Source organism: Capricornis sumatraensis, chromosome 23 (genome assembly GCF_032405125.1).
Source record: "Capricornis sumatraensis isolate serow.1 chromosome 23, serow.2, whole genome shotgun sequence".
Taxonomy (NCBI): Eukaryota; Metazoa; Chordata; class Mammalia; order Artiodactyla; family Bovidae; genus Capricornis; species Capricornis sumatraensis.
The window spans coordinates 18782168-18800268 of record NC_091091.1 but is presented as its reverse complement, the minus strand read 5'-3'; the positions used below and the strand labels follow the sequence as shown (position 1 = coordinate 18800268).

The following is an 18101-nucleotide window of genomic DNA, read 5'->3' as shown; positions in this document are numbered from 1 at the left end:
TTTCTCCTTCTCTCTTCAGCCAAAGAGCAGTACTTCATTCCAGGTAGGAGGGGGCACCAAGGCCAGCCCGGGTGGGATGGTGCCAGTGGGTGGGCAGGGGGCTGGGGCGGGCAGGCCAGGGTGGGCAGGGCCGGGCTGCTGGCAGCCCCTCTGCCCCTGGCCTCCACCTCTCACCGCAGGCACTGAGGATTACCAGCTGAACAGCGAGTGCAATAGCGACGTGGTCTGTCCCCACAAGTGCCGCTGCGAGGCCAGCATGGTGGAGTGCTCCAGCCTGAAGCTCACCAAGATCCCTGAGCGCGTACCCCAGGCCACGGCTGAGCTGTGAGGGTCTCCAGCCGCCCCACACCCTCAGCTGCCCCCCAGCTCCCACTGACCCTCCTGGGCCTTTTCTGGGTTTTCCTCTGCTGCAGCTTTATTTGGGGACCACTGGAGACCCCACCCCAGGAGCATGCCAGCTGCTGGCTCCGGCAGCGGGTGGCCCCTGTGCCCTGACTCCCAGTCCTACACACTCCCCCCACCCCCGCCCAGGGCAGTCTCTGGGCCCCAGAGCAGGTCACCAGCCTGAACCAGGGCAGCTTCTCTCAATCATGCTTCTGCTTTCTTTGTGGGGACCTGATTCCATTAGCTCAAGTTGTAGTCTAAGCCATTCCTTTATTGTTCTTTCTTTAAAAATATAGATCTGTGCACATGTCTATGCATGTGTGTGGATACCTATACACGCCTGTTATTTACATATGTACATTTCATGGCACTCTTCATGTTAAAATTATCCCCCTTGTACCCCCCAGCACTTGGCCCAAACTTCCTTTGAAATAGGATCAGTTCGCTCGGCCAGAGAAATTCTTCCAGGAGTCCCCTTTGTTTGAGTCCCAAATAATCTCAGGTGGGAAGATACTTTAATGTCTGTCCTTTATGGATGTATAAGTTCCCTTCGTTGCCTCTTACAGACGATTAAACAACAATGAGATTTCCATCCTGGAGGCCACAGGGATGTTTAAAAAACTCACCCATCTGAAGAAAATGTGAGTTACCCTTTGGCGGGAAGGTGCAGTCAGGAGGCTGGGCAGGATGGGGAAGGGAAATCCTCAGACCTCGTGGGGGTCAGGGGTCTATGCATGGGGACTGGGTGCAGGGAGGGGAGTCCTGAACTCCACAATCCTCTCCCAGCAATCTGAGCAACAACAAGGTGTCGGAGATTGAAGATGGGGCCTTTGAGGGCGCAGCCTCAGTGAGCGAGCTGCACCTGACCGCCAACCAACTGGAGTCCATCCGGAGCGGCATGTTCCGGGGCTTGGATGGCCTGAGAACGCTGTGAGTGTGCAGCCAGGGAGCAGGGGGGCAGGATCAGAGGCCAAGTCACAGCGTGGGCACCTGCGTTAAAGGGCAGGGAAGAGCGAGGGCGTGTCTCTACCCTAGCCCCAGGTTGCAGCAGTTGAGGGGCTGTGGCCGGGACCCTGGCTGATGTGTACCAAGTCATCAGATGCCGGTCACTGTGGCACGAGGCCTGTCTTCTTGTTCCCTGGGGTGTGGGGTTCATGGCAGGTGAGGGAATGGGGACGTTCTGTCATTGCCCTGCGGTCAGGCTGCGATATCACAGCACATCTGTTTAGTTCAAGAGTGGCCGGTGCTACAGAGGCAGGGACATGGCGCAGAGGTGACTCAAGCGGGTGTAGGTGGGAGTCTGGGACCCCATGACTCAGAGCCCAGGCAGAGCTCTCCAGATGTCGGGAACCAGCCACTCCCCCAAGACTCTGCAGGGAGCGCCTCTCTCGGTCCAGGCAGCACCAGCTCTTCAGGTGATCGTGTAGCCCTTTAGCGCGTCCGAGAGACAGTGCTGTCTTGTCAGACTTGCCACAGGGACAGACATGTCCTATATCTGCCCCGTCCAGTCTGGGAGCCACAAGTGTCTGGGGAGCACTTGACACGTGGACACGGCTATGGAGGCACTGACTTTTGAATTTCATTTCATTTTAATTAATTTAAATCTAAATGGTCGCATGTGGGTAATGTCTACCATGTGGACAACACCTCTAGAAGCCACCTGCCTGGATTTAAATCTCAGACGGCAGTAAGGCTATAGATTTGTTTTCTGAGCACGTGTCATGGAGTTTATGTAAGGTGAACAAATACATGAGAGGATTCCCTGTGGATTTTTATTTGTCTGTTTTACAAAAGGTTTTATTCTGCACTGTGTTTTGCAGCTTTTTTTTTTTCCACTGGTGTGGCAGGTTCTTCATAGATGGCTGCCTCATTCTTTTTTGTACGTGCCTACAAATTCTTAAAGGGCCCACATGGCTCAGTGGTAAAGAATCTGCCTGCTAATGCAGGAGTTCCAGGAGACACAGGTTCAATACATGGGTCAGGAATATCCCCCGGAGTAGGAAATGGCATCCACTCCAGTACTCTGGCCTGGGAAATCCTGTGGACAGAGGAGCCTGGTGGGCCACAGTCCATGGGGTCGCAAAGAGTTGCACACAACTGAACAACTGAACACGCATGCAGTATTCCTTGAGAGAGGGTGCTGTGGGCGTTCAACCAGTCACTTGAATTTTTTCCAAGGAAGACTTGGAGTAGACAGAGGAGAGAGGAAGGGCTGGTGCCTGCAGGAATGGTGCGGCACAGGAAAAGGAGTGCCTATAACCCCTCCACTGGTCACGGGTAATTATTGACACACACACACGTGTACGTACATGCATACACACATACACCCACATACATGCATGCAAACATACAGATATATCTTAATGAAATCCTTGAATACATTTTATTTAGTAATCTTTTTTTTCCCTTAAACATAATATGAGCATCGTTGTGATTTCTTTTGAATGATTATATATATTACATAGGGCTTCCCTCGTGGCTCAGACGGTAAAGACTCTGCCTGCAATGTGGGAGACCTGGGTTCGATCCCTGGGTCTGGAAGATCCCCTGGAGAAAGGCATGGCAATCCACTCCAGTTTTCTTTCCTGGAGAATCCCCATGGACAAAGGAGCTGCATAATTATTAGAGATTAAGGCTAATTCTAATTTTATTACAAGCAATGCTGTGATTAATGTCTTCGTCATGAAATTCTATGCCCATTAGGAATTATTACCTTAGAGATAAATCCCTAAAGCTAGACCTGCTGGGTGAAAGCACAGAGGGCCAGGCTAGGGTTCCTGGTACATCTCACCAGGCACACTTCCAGGAGGTCCCCAGTAGTTCTCCTGCCAGCTGTCATGAAGGTGCCCATCCTCGTACCCTCTTGCCAGCCTGGGCCTTATTGTTATTATTATTATGTTTTTAATGATTTTATAATTTGGCAGGCAAAGATGCAATATCAGTTAAATGTCCTTGATTACTAGTAAGTTTGAACATTTTTCAATGAATGTTCATAAACTTTATTTCTGTCCATTCATGCTCATGATTCATTTATTTTATAGCAGAAGTTTGTGCCTTTTAATCTCCCTCACCTAGTACATCCATTTTAATTTAAACCATTCAACTTCTTTTGTGAATTGCCTATTTTATGTCAGGCTTGATTTTAGTTTTTGTGTGGGAAAGGGAATAGAGTCAGGTGTTCAAGGACAAACAGAGACTTTTGCAGCTATAAATGAGGAGAAGGTTGTTCCGGAAGGAGAGCATAGCTGGGGAAAGGTGTGGGGATACCGGCCTGGGCAGCAAGCCTGGAGGACAGAGAGGTGGAGAGTGTGACCATCTCTGGGGAGGTGGGCAGGTGCTGGTCTGGGGCTGGGTAGTAAAGAGTTTAAACAGGATTCTGTGCACAGTTTAGAGGCTGCTGTGGGCTTTAGGCTGGAGAGTGACATGGCCGGGTTTAAGTTTCAGGCAAGTCTCAGGTGTTGACCATGGTGCGTGGCCTGGAGGTTGGGGAGGCTGTGGGCACCCAGGGATGAAGGTGATGGTCGTCAGCATAGAGGGCCCGTGTGGGCAGGGTGGAGAGGCAGGCATCTCAGAGGCAGGCAGGCCGGGAGAGGAGCGCTGGTGTGGCGCCGGGCTCTCCTCTCTGTGGCTCAGCGTCCCCGGAAGAGAACTTGTGAACTGGCCGCTGGTGGCCCAAGCACAGGGCAGGCGGATGGCCGTGCGGCACAGCGCCGGCTCCCCCACCTCTCCCGGCCCTAGGATGCTAAGGAACAACCGCATCAGCTGCATCCACAACGACAGCTTCACGGGCCTGCGCAACGTGCGCCTCCTCTCGCTCTACGACAACCAGATCGCCACCATCTCCCCGGGAGCCTTCGACACGCTCCAGGCCCTCTCCACGCTGTAAGTGCGGCTCGGAGGGCGCAGGGCCGGCGCGGGCGGGGCTGAACCCTGGAGCCCCGGCCACTCGTCCTGTCTGCAGGACATGGACGGTCTTCTGTGGTTACTGTGAAGGACTCAGGCGTTTGGGTCTTTACGCGTTAACATGCCACCTCCTAGTCGCTGCTGGTGGTCCTGGAGTGGTGGGCGACTGTGTGGCCAGCAAGTGGCAGGCGGGAGCCGGCTTTGCCGGGACAACTGAGTCTCGCGGGGGGGCTTTTGTGGTCACATCGCTGGCTTCTTCCAGAAACCTTCTGGCCAACCCTTTCAACTGCAACTGCCAGCTGGCGTGGCTGGGCGACTGGCTGCGCAAGAGGAAGATCGTGACGGGGAACCCGCGGTGCCAGAACCCAGACTTCTTGCGGCAGATTCCCCTGCAGGACGTGGCCTCCCCCGACTTCAGGTGTGAAGAAGGTAATGCGTGGGCACCCCCCGGGTGGTGGGGGGATAGGGCGTGGTTGTGCCCCAGAGAGGAGGGGTCCCCTGGGGAGGGGAGGGGCGAGGAGCGTGGACACCCACCCAGTCCTGCGCCTGCCTCAGCCTGGTGGGGGCTCCGCTGTGATCGTAAGAACAATGGTGGGCTTGCTGTTTTTAAAAAATGGGGAAATACAGACTAAGGAAGGGCATAAATGTTACCTATTAGCTCATCACTCAGAGAAAATCATAGTTAACATCTTAGTGTAATTTCTTAAAGTAAGTTTAACCCAGAGACCTGCCTCCTAGCTGTTCCTGAGGGCTCCAGACCGTGGCTTCAGCTTGTGCAGCACCCACCCAGACTCTCTTAGGGGCCCCACCCTCCACACTTGGGTCATTTCCTGTGTCAGTATTGTCTTTTCCCTGAGTCCTCGATCTCTCTCCCAGGGTCATGTCCTTCTTTCTCTAAACGCACAGAATCCAGCTTATCCCTCCATCCCCCGCCTCCCCCTCCAGAGCACCATATACAGAGGCAACTGTAGGAAGCAGATTTTTACCAAAAGTGACAGGGCAAGGTCTTGTCTTGGCCCAGCTGTCTGTGTTCAGGAGCCCCAGCACTGGGGATTTCTCCGCCTGCCTTCAGCTTCAGCCTCCCGGCTTCTCCCCACCTTTCTCAGCACCTCCTATCCCCTTTCCAGTCTGCTTCCTGGGACCCTGGTGTCCTTATCGTCCGTCCTACACTCAAGCAGAAGGAAGGAAGGAACACAGAGGGTGCTCAGTACTGTTTATTCAATACATGAATGAATCTGTGAAGGATGTTGGGATAGGAGGGGCTGAGATTCTGGGCCACCCAGACCTGTGTACAGACTCCATGTTGCCTCTGATCAACCTCCTGACCTGAGCAAGCTATTTAACCTCTCCCAATCTCAGTAAGGTAGAAAGTCCTTCATTCCTTCATTCAACTGACCTGTCTGGAGGCTGATATGGGCCAGGCCCTGCTCTCAGTGCTGGGCCCCTTCAGTGACTAGAGAAGAAGAAAGGGACACAGGTCTCCGTCCCCACGATGCTCACATTCTAGGAGCAATGGTGGTCCCCGTTTACCGCATCATTAAAGAAATTACATTGGTACAGTGTCTGGCACACAGTAGGTGCTCAAGAAATGATGTGGCTACCATCCTCCTTCGCTGCTGTGCCCGGGTCCATCTTAGGTCTGAGGTGGAAGCGGTGAACCCAAGACCAATTCCAACCTCAAAACAGATCCAAGGGGCTTTGGCCGTGGTGGAGGAGGGCTGCAAGCCAAGAGAGGACTGACTGGTGCACAACGCAGTATCAGCAAGAGGCCTCTGTTCCGAGGCGCCCTGAAGCGGGGCGCTGGCTGCATGAGGCCCTGAGGAGGCCTGTCCCCTCCCTGATGTGGCTTCTCACCTTCCTCCCCAGGCCAGGAGGAGGGGGGCTGCCTGCCCCGCCCACAGTGCCCCCAGGAGTGCGCCTGCCTGGACACTGTGGTTCGATGCAGCAACAAGCACCTCCAGACCCTGCCCAAGGGCATCCCCAAGAATGTCACAGAGCTGTGAGTAGCCCCCGCCTGCTGGCAGGAGGAGAGGGTGACCAGGACCTCTGGAGGGTAGACAAGGCATCCTAAGGGCTGCTCTTGGTGGGGCTGCAGCTCCAGGAGCTCAGGTCAGCTTTTCGATGGCTGGTGGTCGTGGGGGTGGGAGGGCAGGTCACAGCATCTTGAATCCCAAGCTCTGCCCTGTAGATAAGGGGAGCCCTGGGAAACTTGACAAGGAGTTTAGTGCCTGGGCTTTAAGGACAGTGATTGGTGGTGGTGTATGTAGTAAGAAGCAGAGTGGAGGCCCAGATGCGGAGAACAGAAGAAAGCTGCTGCAGGAGCCCAGGCCTGGGGGCTGGTGCAGTCAGGGAGGGGCATGTGAAAATGGAACAAAAGGGAACGATGAGAGGCCAGGGGGTGGGAGAAGCTCAGTCAGTCACAGAACTGGCTGCAGAGGGAGGTGGAGGTTCCCGTTAGCGTCCTGCGCCTGGATGGTTTAGGAGCATGCAGTGTGGCGCTGATGGAGTCAGGGGGAGCCCAGGTGGTTGTGAAAACACAGAACTCAGGTCTGGGAGTGTTGGGGTCTGGGACCAGCCTCAGGCACCTCACCAGCCGACAGAGGGAGGGACCTGCGTGCTGCTGCGGGCTGGCAGGTGGGTATTAACATGCCAGTCAGACCTATTTGGCTAGAAAGATTGGAGAGGAGAGAGCGAAGGGCAGAGGGTCCCAGATTGAGCCTGTGGTGCCCACTGACAGGGAGGATGCTGAGGGGGCCAGGCAGGGGCTCAGGAAGGAAGCCACAGGAGGCTTCATGTGTCCGTGGCTTTTACCGTTTTTTGGTGGCACCTTCCCAGATGGCCTGTATTTTCTCCTCCAGTTAATGATTCAGGGCCAGTTGTGTAGTCCATAGGTAGGAAAGGGCATGGGTGAGAAGGCCCCGGCTGCAGGGGAAGGTTCTCGCAGTGCTGTACTCTGCTTGAGGCTGAGGTGGCTGCACTAACTGCGCTGTTCTCTCCTGTAGCTACCTGGATGGGAACCAGTTCACGCTGGTTCCAGCACAGCTGTCCACCTTCAAGTACCTGCAGCTTGTGTGAGTATCCTGGCCCATCTCAGAGGACAGGAGGGCCATTGGAATCTAGCTATTATTGCTCCAGCTTTCCTGGAATTCCCTACAGACTCCATTCTGGTTGACCCATTTTTTCTTTTTTAGTTGAAGTATAGTTCATGTATTCTTGGCTTTCCCTTGTGGCTCAGCTGGTAAAGAACCCGCTTGCAATGTGGGAGACCTGGGTTTGATCTCCCAAACCTGGGTTGGGAAGATCCCCTGGAGAAGGGAAATCCTACCCACTCCAGGGTTCTGGCCTGGAGAATTCCATGGACTGTATAGGCCATGGGGCTGCAAAGAGTCGAATACGACTGAACGACTTTCACTTCACTTCACATAGTTTATGTACAATAGTATATGTTACAGGTGTACAATATAGTGATTCACAATTTTTAAAGAATATACACTATTTATAGTTATTATAAATCTTGGCTATGTTCCCTGTCTGGTACTGATCCGTTTTTTAATTTCATAGCATCCTCTTGGGAACATCTGTGCATAGACCTGTTTTGCCACCTAGTGGCCATTCTTGGGAATTGCATTGTCCCTGGCTGGGGTTGGACTGGGACTGCTTCTGCCCACACCATCCCCCGAAGTGCCCCTTGAAGCTGATAATTACTATTAATGAGGGTTATCCTTGCAAAGGTAGGAGCCAGAGCAGAAGTAGAGAGTTATGGGAAACTTCTTGATCTAACCTTGGCTTCCAAACCAAATATGAGATGCAGCAGCCTCAAATACGCATCTGTAACTAACTTTTTCTTTAGGCTAACATCTACTATTCTGTTATTTCCACCTTTGACCTTTCTACTTCATGAAAATGTACAAAGTAAGCCTCAGAATAAGTTTAGCTCCTCTTAGCCTTCCAGCTTGATTAACAGCTCACTTCAATTGTCTTTGTCTGCCCATTGGCCAGACTCCGTCAAAAAGAAGCCCAGAGAATATTTCATCTTAAGTGCCTTGGAGCACTGCTACTCAAAGTGTTGTCTGTGGGTCAATGGCAGCTTGAGAGCTCTTTGTAATGAGCCTGTAATTAGATAAAGAACTTGCATCAGCATTTTTATCAACACAGTTTCTTCCTTCATTGGGAAAGCATTGCTATGGAAAAAATGTTAGCTAAATTAAGTTGTGTGTTTAGTATCGTGCTGTGCTTAGTCACATCCGAGTCTTTACAACCCCATGAACTGTAGCCGGCCAGGCTCCTCTGTCCTTGGGGATTCTCCAGGCAAGAGTACTGGAGTGGATTGCCATGCCCTCCTCCAGGGAATCTTCCCAACCCAGGGGTCGAACCCAGGTCTCCCACATTGCAGGCCAATTCTTTACCGTGTGAGCCATGAGGAAGGCCCACAGGTGATTGCATTTTGGCACAGGCCCCTTGTTTGGGGACATTCAGTTCACATGGAGTAGCACTGGCTTAACAGAATTTTGACACTCCCGTTTTTCTGTCTTTGCTAATGACCTAGCCATTGTGTTTTGAGTGATTGTTCCAGTGGCGAGGTGAAGATGGTAGGTAGAGTGCTTTGTGGCTGACAACAGAGAAGGCGATGGTGCCCCACTCCAGCACTCTTGCCTGGAGAATCCCAGGGACGGGGGAGCCTGGTGGGCTGCTGTCCGTGGGGTCATGAAGAGTCGGACACAACTGAGCGACTTCACTTTCACTTTTCACTTTCATGCATTGGAGAAGGAAATGGCAACCCTCTCCAGTGTTCTTGCCTGGAGAATCCCAGGGACGGGGGAGCCTGGTGGGCTGCCGTCCGTGGGGTTGCCCAGAGTCGGATACAACTGAAGCTATTTAGCAGCAGCAGCAGCAGTGGCTGACAGAGAGAGACAGCACTTTTTGGTCTAATTTGAGGCAGCTTCACTAGTGATGTGGATATGCTTGAAGAGGAAGGGAGGGAGAGGGGACTAATGTCAAGGCAGTTAGTACTATGAAACTGCCTGTTGGGTCTGAAATACCAGCACGTCCTTATCACGGGGAAAGAGAGGTCTGGCTGGGACCACAGAGGAGGACACCGTCTGCGCCCGATGGGGAGGGAACCCAGGAGCACCCGGCCGGGCTGAAGGATTAAAGGAAGAGCAAGAGCAAGAACAGGGCTTAGTGACGACCGTCCCTTGGGGGTGGGTGAGAAGGCAGCGCAGCCGAGCGGTAAGGGGGAGTGCGTGAAGACTGGAGTCGGAGAACAGACTTGAGAAGAGGGTGGTCAATCGGGTCAGCACTGCAGGGTCACTCAGAGCACATTTAGTGACCAGGGCCTTCGGGGCCCGTGGACGAGGGTCTGACTCTGGCTGAACCTCCTCCCAGCTGTGTGACCCTGGGTGGGTCACCTCATCACCCCGAGACCCTGCCCCTTCTTTTGTAGAATGGGTTTTCTACCTCTCCCGCAGGATTATAGGGAGGGGGAGTGAACGAACCCACGTGAGGTGCTAGTGAGAGGGAGAGGAAGAGAGCCCCTCACACCTGGCAGCTTAGAGACCCGGATGCCCTTGGTGGGAGTATTTCCATGGTGGGCAGGGGTGACGCCAGGGTGTGGGATGAAGAAATGGAGACCCGGAACCCTGGGGACAGAGAGGGAGTGCAGGGATCAGAGCTGGGGAGCTGTAACTGGTTGTGAACCCAATGCCTCTTCCATCAGCTCCCGGCTGCCAGTGGTTAGAACCGCTTGCCCACCTGGCTGGGGGATGGCTGTGGCCAGAGTGGGGAAGGGGAGGAGTCCTTTCTTTCTAAATGATGATACTTTTTTTTTTCTTTTGTCTTTTCCAGGGACCTGAGTAACAATAAGATCAGTTCCTTAAGCAATTCGTCCTTCACCAACATGAGCCAGCTGACCACTCTGTGAGTCCCGCGGGGGGCGGAGGGGGAGCGCTCCTGGTTACCGGGACTCTCCCCAAGCCTCGGTCATGAGCAGGTGTCCCCACGTAGCCTCCTCAGCCTCCAGGGAGGGTGCCAGGGCCTGCCGGCCAAAAAGACTTTTCAGAAACATTTTTTTTTTAATTGTGAAATGCAGCATCTATATGGAAAGGTGCAAAAAACATAAACATATAGTTTAACATATAGTCATAAAACTAGCACATGTATAAATACCTAAGGCAAAAACCAGAACACGGCTAGCACCCCAAGAGCCCCCTGTGGCTTCCTGGTTCTTCTTCTCTCTCCCTGCACCCGAGGCAGTCCCTACTCAGACTTCCACAGTGATCTCTTCTTTGGTCTCATAGTGCCACCTACATAGCTATTTCTACACAATGAAGTTAATTTTGCCCATTTTTGAGCCTTATATAAATTGAATCACATAGGATATAGTCCTATATGTCTGTCTTCTTTTATTTACCATTGTGTCTTCATTTTCATCGCTATATAGTATTCCTTTGTAGGAATATGCCACACTTTCCTCACCCATTCTACTATTGATATTTGGATTGTTTCCAGTTTGGACTGTTGTGAATGGTGACTCTGAACATTTTTGTGCCTATGTTCTAAGATATTTTAATGATTGCTTTACTTATATTCCAAGCAATTCGTTGGAAAGTAGTAATGAGCATCGCTTTTATTTGGCTGCTTAAGAATGTATTTTGTTCACCTTCCCAAGACCTCATTTTACAGATGATGTGCCGAGAACTTAAGAACTTCCCCTTAGGTCCTACTGTGGTCAAATAACAGAGCCAGTATCTCAAAAAGACAGGTTCCTGACCCAGGCAGCCCCCCAGGAACAAAATGTGGGCCTGAGGCCATGAAACGCTGCACTTTGCTGCCCTGGGTTCCCACTTCAAAGTCTTCATGAGCCTATTGACTGAAAGCAAAATACATAACGTAAAAGTTGAGTTAAGCCCAGAGAGAGCCTCTGGGACTCTGAGGAACTGCTCTGAAGAGGTAAGGGAGGGGCCAGGATACAGAGGACCGTTTTTTCTGAGAAAAACATGGAGTCACACATCAAAAGGTTACTGCTAATCACCAAGAGCATATCTCAAGTGAATGACTTTAGTGCTTTTCTACCTATGCGAAGATCTAAGAGTCTGGGGTCATTTGAATTTTTTTCCTTAGATTTGCATGTTAACTCTCTAAAGGCCAGTATATTCAAAGCACAGAATGTTTTCCGTCTCTCCTCTCTGAATTCCCCTCAGGGTGCACCATCCTCGTGGAACGGGATTAGCAGGCAATTTTTTTTCTTTATGAGCCTGTGTGAAGCTGCCCTGGCCTGTGGCTCTCAACCAGGGGCGGCTCTGCCCCCCAGGGGGCACTTGGGAATAGTTGAGAATTTGTGGCTGTCACAGCTGGCGGAGGGCAGGGGAAACCCCTGGCATTTCATCTTCAGAGGCCAGAGATGCTGCTCAGCACCCCTACAGCACACAGGGCAGCCCCCCTCCCCGCCAACAAGGAATTGTCAGCAGTGCTGAGGCTGAGAAATCCTGGGCCAGGGGATCCTGGCAGCTGTAAGGAGGAACAGCCCTTTCCTGTGATAAAAATATCTCATTTCTCTTGTTATTATTTTAAAAATAGCTCTAGTGAAGTATAATTAATATCTAATAGTATATTCTCAAAGTGTAAAAGTCGACACATTTTGATTTACGTTCATGCCCATGGAATCATCACCATGGTCAAGACGGTGACCATCTGCATCGGCAGCGGAAGTGCACCCTTGATAACTCTTCCCCCTTCCTCGCTCTTCCTTCCCCCAGGATCCTCAGCTACAACGCCCTGCAGTGTATCCCTCCTCTGGCCTTCCAGGGGCTTCGCTCCCTGCGCCTGCTGTGAGTCTTCCCGTTCTCCATTCCTCCGGGGAAATCTGCCCCACGAGGGGCCTCCTCATCCCCTGGTGGACAGGAATGTCCCTGCGTCCCTCCTCACACCCCTGCTGGGCAGGAATATCCCCACGTCCAGGGCCCCAGCAGGGCCAACTGTGTCCGAAGTGGAAGGCCAGTCCACTCTCGTTAGAGCCCCTAACGGAGGCTCAGGAATACATGGGAAACTTTGGGGAACGCTCACCCAAAGTTGCATAGACAGTAGGGGCTTAGTCTTCTGTCTCAGAGAATCCAGCAACCAGGGGCTGCTGCCGGCCCCAAGCTGTGTTTGCCGCATGTGTGTGGGGGCAGGTTCCTAGGCTTTCAAGATAAGGTAGCCCCTCTCTGGCATGTGAGCCTCCTGTCAAATGGTGAATGTTGAACCTGCTCTAAGGAATTCCCACTGCGAGGTGTGGCCTCTGCTCACAGCCCCATGCTCACAGCACGGCCTCTGGAATATCCCTGCCCCAAGTCCTCTGGCAGCCACCTGGGGCAGGGGGACATTCTTTACCCTCAACCAGGGTCCACTAGTAGCTTCCCTATCAGGAAGAAGCCTGTCCCCCTCGGGCTCCCTGGCTGAGCTCGGGGGGGCGCGTGTCCATTTGTCCTGTGAACAGGCGTGGTGCGTGGGTTAGTTGTGACAGCGCAAGCCGGGGCCTCCAGAGGGGCTGAGGGTCGGCGTGGTCTGTGATAGTCACAGAGTCTGTGCTAGCCTCTCCTTGCCTGTGGCCATCCTCACAGAATCTCTCACTCAGGGGCCCTCTCCCCCAAACACACCCCTCTCAGCAGAGGGCGTCTCTCCATCAGTTCCTGAGTCCCTGTCTCAGGCTGAGTCCTGACGGCCTCTTCTCTCTTCAGGTCCCTGCATGGCAATGACATCTCCACCCTCCAAGAAGGCATCTTTGCAGACGTGACTTCCCTGTCTCACCTGTAAGTAACTCTGACCCAGTCTTCAGCACCTCTTTGTATTTAAATGGAACTTGGATTCCAAGAAAGATGTTGCCTCTTGAGATTATTCCTTTTAATTTAGCTCGTGAGCTTCAGATGCTTCCTGTTTCAGACTCTTACACATTCAGTGCACCATCAGTTGTAACAATGGGATTGAGAACAGTTCCTTACACACAATAATAAAAGTAGTCATGACCTTGTGTTGACTGCCGAGCACTGCACCTCCATCAGCTAATGCAACCCCCCAGCACTCCTACAACATAGCTACCATTATTCTCATCTTCCACATGAGGAGGCAGGTCCAGAAACTTGACACGCTCACCCAAAGTTGCATAGGGCAACAATAGGGGCTGAGTCTTCAGTCTCAAAGCCTGTTCTCTGAAGCACGATGCCAGTATTGTGCCTCTGACTTCACATGGTAGGTGATAAGCTCTGGAAATTTAGTACCGCCAAGGAGTGTAATTGGTGTAATTGGATGCTGAAATGAAATGCAAATGAAAGTGCAAGTCGCTCAATCATGTCCGACTCTTTGTGACCCATGGACTATACAGTCCATGGAATTCTCCAGGCCAGAATACTGGAGTGGGTAGCTGTTCTCTTCTCCAGGGATCTTCCCAACCCAGGGATCGAACCCAGGTCTCCTGCATTGCAGGCGGAGCCAACTGAGCGACTTTCACTTTCATTGAATGCAGAAGGGCTTCCAAAGCCATTTAGCTGGCAACACCAAGAGCATTCTTAAAAACCAGTATGCTCAGTTCCTCAAAAGGCTGAATGTAGTATCATATAACCCAGCAATCCCACTCCTAAATATGAATCCCAAAGAATTGAAAGCAAAGACTCAAAGAGATACCTGTACACCCTGTTTATAGCAGCATTGTTTACACAATAACTATACAGCAGAAACAACCCAAGTATCCACTGACAGATGAATGGATAAAAATATGGGACAGTGGGATAGTATTCAGCCATAAAAAGGAATGAAGTTCTGACACGTGAGCAGACCTTTAAAATATGTGAAATAGCCAAGACATAAAAGGACAAATATTGTGTGATTCCACTGAAATGAGGGACCCAGACTAGTCAAATTTGTAGCTACAGAATGAAGAATGGTGGCTGCCACGAGCTAGGAGGAAGAGGAAAAGGGAATTTGTGTTTAATGGGTAAACAGTTTCCGTTCAAGGTGATAAAAAAAAGTTTTGGAACCAGATAGTGGTGCTGTGTACTCAGTCATGTCCAACTCTTTGTGATCCCACGGACCGTAGCCCACCAAGCTGCCCTGTCCATGAAATCCTCCCTGTCCGTGAAATCCCCCTGTCCATGAAATCCCCCCTGTCCATGAAATGCCCCCTGTCCATGAAATCTCCCCTATCCGTGAAATCCCCCCTATCCGTGAAATACCCCCTGCCCGTGAAATCCCCCCTGTCCGTGAAATCTCCCCGTCCGTGAAGTCCTCCCTGTCCATGAAATCCCCCCTGTCCGTGAAATCCTCCCTGTCTATGAAATCCTCCCTGTCCATGAAATGCCCCCTGTCCATGAAATCCCCCCTGTCCATGAAATCCCCCCTGTCCATGAAATCCTCCCTGTCCATGAAATCTCCCCTATCCGTGAAATCCCCCCTGTCCGTGAAATCTCCCCTATCCGTGAAATCGCCCCTGTCCGTGAAATCTCCCCTGTCCGTGAAATACCCCCTGTCCGTGAAATCCTCCCTGTCCATGAAATCCCCCCGTCCGTGAAATCCCCCCGTCCATGAAGTCTCCCCTGTCCGTGAAATCCCCCCTGTCCGTGAAATCTCCCCTGTCCGTGAAATCCCCCCTGTCCATGAAATCCTCCCTGTCCGTGAAATCCCCCTGTCTATGAAAAACTGGAGTGGGTTGCCATTTCCTTCTCCAGATAGTGGTGATGGTTACATAATATTGTGAGTGTAATTGATGCCACCGAGATGTACACTTAAAATGGTCAAAATGGCAAATTTTATGTGATAGGTATTTTACCATAATTTTAAAATGAGGGAGTATAAAAGCAGTGGGCCATGAATTATGATTAATTAGGGTCATTCTAATTCTGAAGGTGGGGCCAGGCACAGAGCAAATATGTCCTTTCCTATCGTCTCATCTATAGGTCAAGGTCATGTTCAGCCAGACAGATGCCGCTGGGACCCTGGGCATTACCACATCCTCATGCTCGCTGCCTCACAGCCAAGCAGCCAGGGCCCAAGTAGGCAGCCAAATCCAGATCAGAGAGCCTTTTGGGGTCCCCAGCATCTCTGCTTGACGTTCATTCACTCAACAATCTCCCTGGATTTTCTCAACTTTAGGACTCATCATTTCCACATTTTAATCTGTGAGATCAGACAGATGATCTGTGGGTACTTAATATGGTAACATTTCTCTACCTTTCCCATAGCAGGCATCTAACAACCTTAGACTTGAGGAAATAAAATAGCAATAAGTGCCACTCATTGTGAGTTTGCTTGGGACAAGGACTTTACTTCCAGATGGGAAGTAGCTTTTGTGCCAGCTTCATAAAGACAGGGGCTGCCTTGAATCCACACTGAAGGTTCTAGGACTTGGTGGGCAGAGTGCAATGATTGATTAGTGATGTCTGCCATGGGAGTGGAAGGGATAAGAGGTTCTGTCCTCTGTGGCAGGGTTTATTATATCCATTTTATAGTCTCAGGTTCAGTCAAACAGATTCCCTAGGTCATAAAGCTAGGGAATGACAGAGACAGGATTTGAACATAGGTGTGTGTGATTCCAAAGCTCTTTATTTATTCTTTATTGCCTCAATAAATATGTCCCAAGGAACCACAGTGAGTCAAATGCTGAAGAATTTACTAACACAAGGTTGCTGCCTTCTGTGACCATCTGGGATATTACAAAACAAATTCAAAGAAAGCAGTGACTAACTCTGGGGAAGTCAGATGACCTTCAGAGAGGAGGTGCCATCTTTACTGCCTTCGAAAAGGCATGAGCAATTTGCCATTTGGAGAAGATAGGGAAGGACATTCTAGGAAGAGGGAATAGCTTGTGCAAAGGCACGGAGGCAAGAAAGTGTAAATGACATATTCAGGGAGGCTATACTGTCCAGCGTGCTTCCCAGGTGGCTCAGTGGGGGTAAAGAATCCACCTGCAGTGTAGGAGGAACAGGTTCAGTTATTGGGTCGGGAAGATCCCCTGGAGGAGGGCATGGCAACCCACTCCAGTATTCTTACCTGGAGAATCCCGTGGACAGAGGAGCCTGGTGGGCTACAGTCCATAGAATCACAAAGACTCAGACATGACTGAATGAACGCACACATACACGCTTACTGTGCGTGTAATATGTGGATAGAGGGAGTTGGGTTAGGTAAGAAATTTGGGGTAGGCAGCCAGGAGTGTAGAAACCGACATTGCCATTCTGTTGTAAAAGGTCTCTCTGCTGAGAAGTTTGAGTTTTGGTCTGTAGATAGAAGGGAATCAAGGAAGAATTAAGTTGTGGAAACTCCTGGAAAGCCATGGTGACATACGGAAGCTGGATGGGATGGGAAGAGTCAGGAGGGAGCCTGGCTGGAGACGGTGGCTCTGGACGAAGACCAGGCAGGGGCCGTGTTGCTCATTGTTCTTGATGACTGCCACTCACAGGGCCTTGATTCTATCTAAGTTTAGTAATTTTGGGTTGTGAGCTCATTGTTTGCTGATGTTAGGAATTCTGAGGACCTGAACTGGAAATGCTTCTCTCTAGTGAGTTCACGTGTGTGTCTTGCCGGGCCAGCTCTTCTGCTGCTCTGGGCCCACGCTGCTCTCCTCCCTTGCTTACCCCTGGGCTGTGCTGACCGTCTGCTCCAGCTCTCCCCCTTGCCAGGAAGGGCCTTTCCAAGCATCTGGCCCATCTCTTCCTCCTCCGTGTGTCTCGCCTGCTTGCATGTGTGCGTGCGAGGTCGCTTCGGTCAAGCCCGACTCTGTGTGACTCTATGGACTGTAACCTGCCAAGCTCCTCTGTCCATGGGATTTTCCAGGGAAGAATAGTGGGGCGGGTTGCCATGCTGTCCTCCAAGGGACCTTCCGACCCAGGGATCAAACCTGCGTCTCTTGTCTCCTGCTTTGGCAGGCTGGTTCTTTACTGCTAGCACCGCCTGGGAACGCCATCTCTTTAGCCTGGGCTTTACCTCTCCTCCTTCGCTGTGAAAACTGCATGATGCCCAAGGATGTTCTGATCTTGCCCTCAGCTCAAAATCTAGAGGCTTTGCTTTTCAAAAGGGAAGTAAACAACATTGTTTTTCCTCTTTAAAGTTTATTTATTTTAATTGGAGGGTAATTACTTTACAGTACTATGATGGTTTTTGCATCCATCAACACGAATCGGCTGGAGGTGTACGTATGTCCCCTCTCTCCTGTTGAAAAAGAACATTCAGACATTGTGACATATTTATGGATAGAGAAAGAACAAAATGTGTCTTTTGAAATGATATATCAAACTCTCAATTCCATTTTCAACTGAAATTTACTGATTCAAACAATCTTTGAGAGAATAGCATTGAAACATCAGTTCAGTTCAGTTCAGTCACTCAGTCGTGTCCAACTCTTTGCAACCCCATGGACTGCAGCACACCAGGCCTCCCTGTCCATCATTGACTCCTGGAGTTTACTCAAACTCATGTCCATTGAGTCAGTGATGGCATCCAACCATCTCATCCTTTATCATCCCCTTCTCCTCCCACCTTCAATCTTTCCCAGCATCAGGGTCTTTTCAAATGAGTCGGTCTTTACATCAGGTGGCCAAAGTACTGGAGTTTCAGCTTCAACATCAGTCCTTCCAGTGAACACTCAGGACTGATCTTTAGGATGGACTGGTTGGACCTCCTTGCAGTCCAAGGGACTCTCAAAACTCTTCTCCAACACCACAGTTCAAAAGCATCAGTTCTTCGGTGCTCAGCTTTCTTCACAGTCCAACTCTCACATCCATAATGACCACTGGAAAAATCATAGCCTTGACTAGATGCACCTTTGTTGGCAAAGTAATGTCTCTGCTTTT

At 51.0% G+C, this 18101-nt stretch overlaps 1 protein-coding gene across 1 annotated transcript in view; it reads left to right on the top strand.

The window, feature by feature from the left end:
* SLIT1 (slit guidance ligand 1) overlaps window positions 1-18101 on the top strand; it is a 169908-nt gene that overhangs the window by 128509 nt on the left and 23298 nt on the right. Inside the window, exons 15-25 of the mRNA XM_068961341.1 lie at window positions 20-43; window positions 180-324; window positions 951-1025; window positions 1171-1314; window positions 4123-4266; window positions 4550-4716; window positions 6154-6286; window positions 7290-7358; window positions 10132-10203; window positions 12042-12113; window positions 13002-13073. Of these exons, the coding sequence (XP_068817442.1) occupies window positions 20-43; window positions 180-324; window positions 951-1025; window positions 1171-1314; window positions 4123-4266; window positions 4550-4716; window positions 6154-6286; window positions 7290-7358; window positions 10132-10203; window positions 12042-12113; window positions 13002-13073 (1117 nt within the window). The remainder of the gene's footprint in view (window positions 1-19; window positions 44-179; window positions 325-950; window positions 1026-1170; window positions 1315-4122; window positions 4267-4549; window positions 4717-6153; window positions 6287-7289; window positions 7359-10131; window positions 10204-12041; window positions 12114-13001; window positions 13074-18101) is intronic.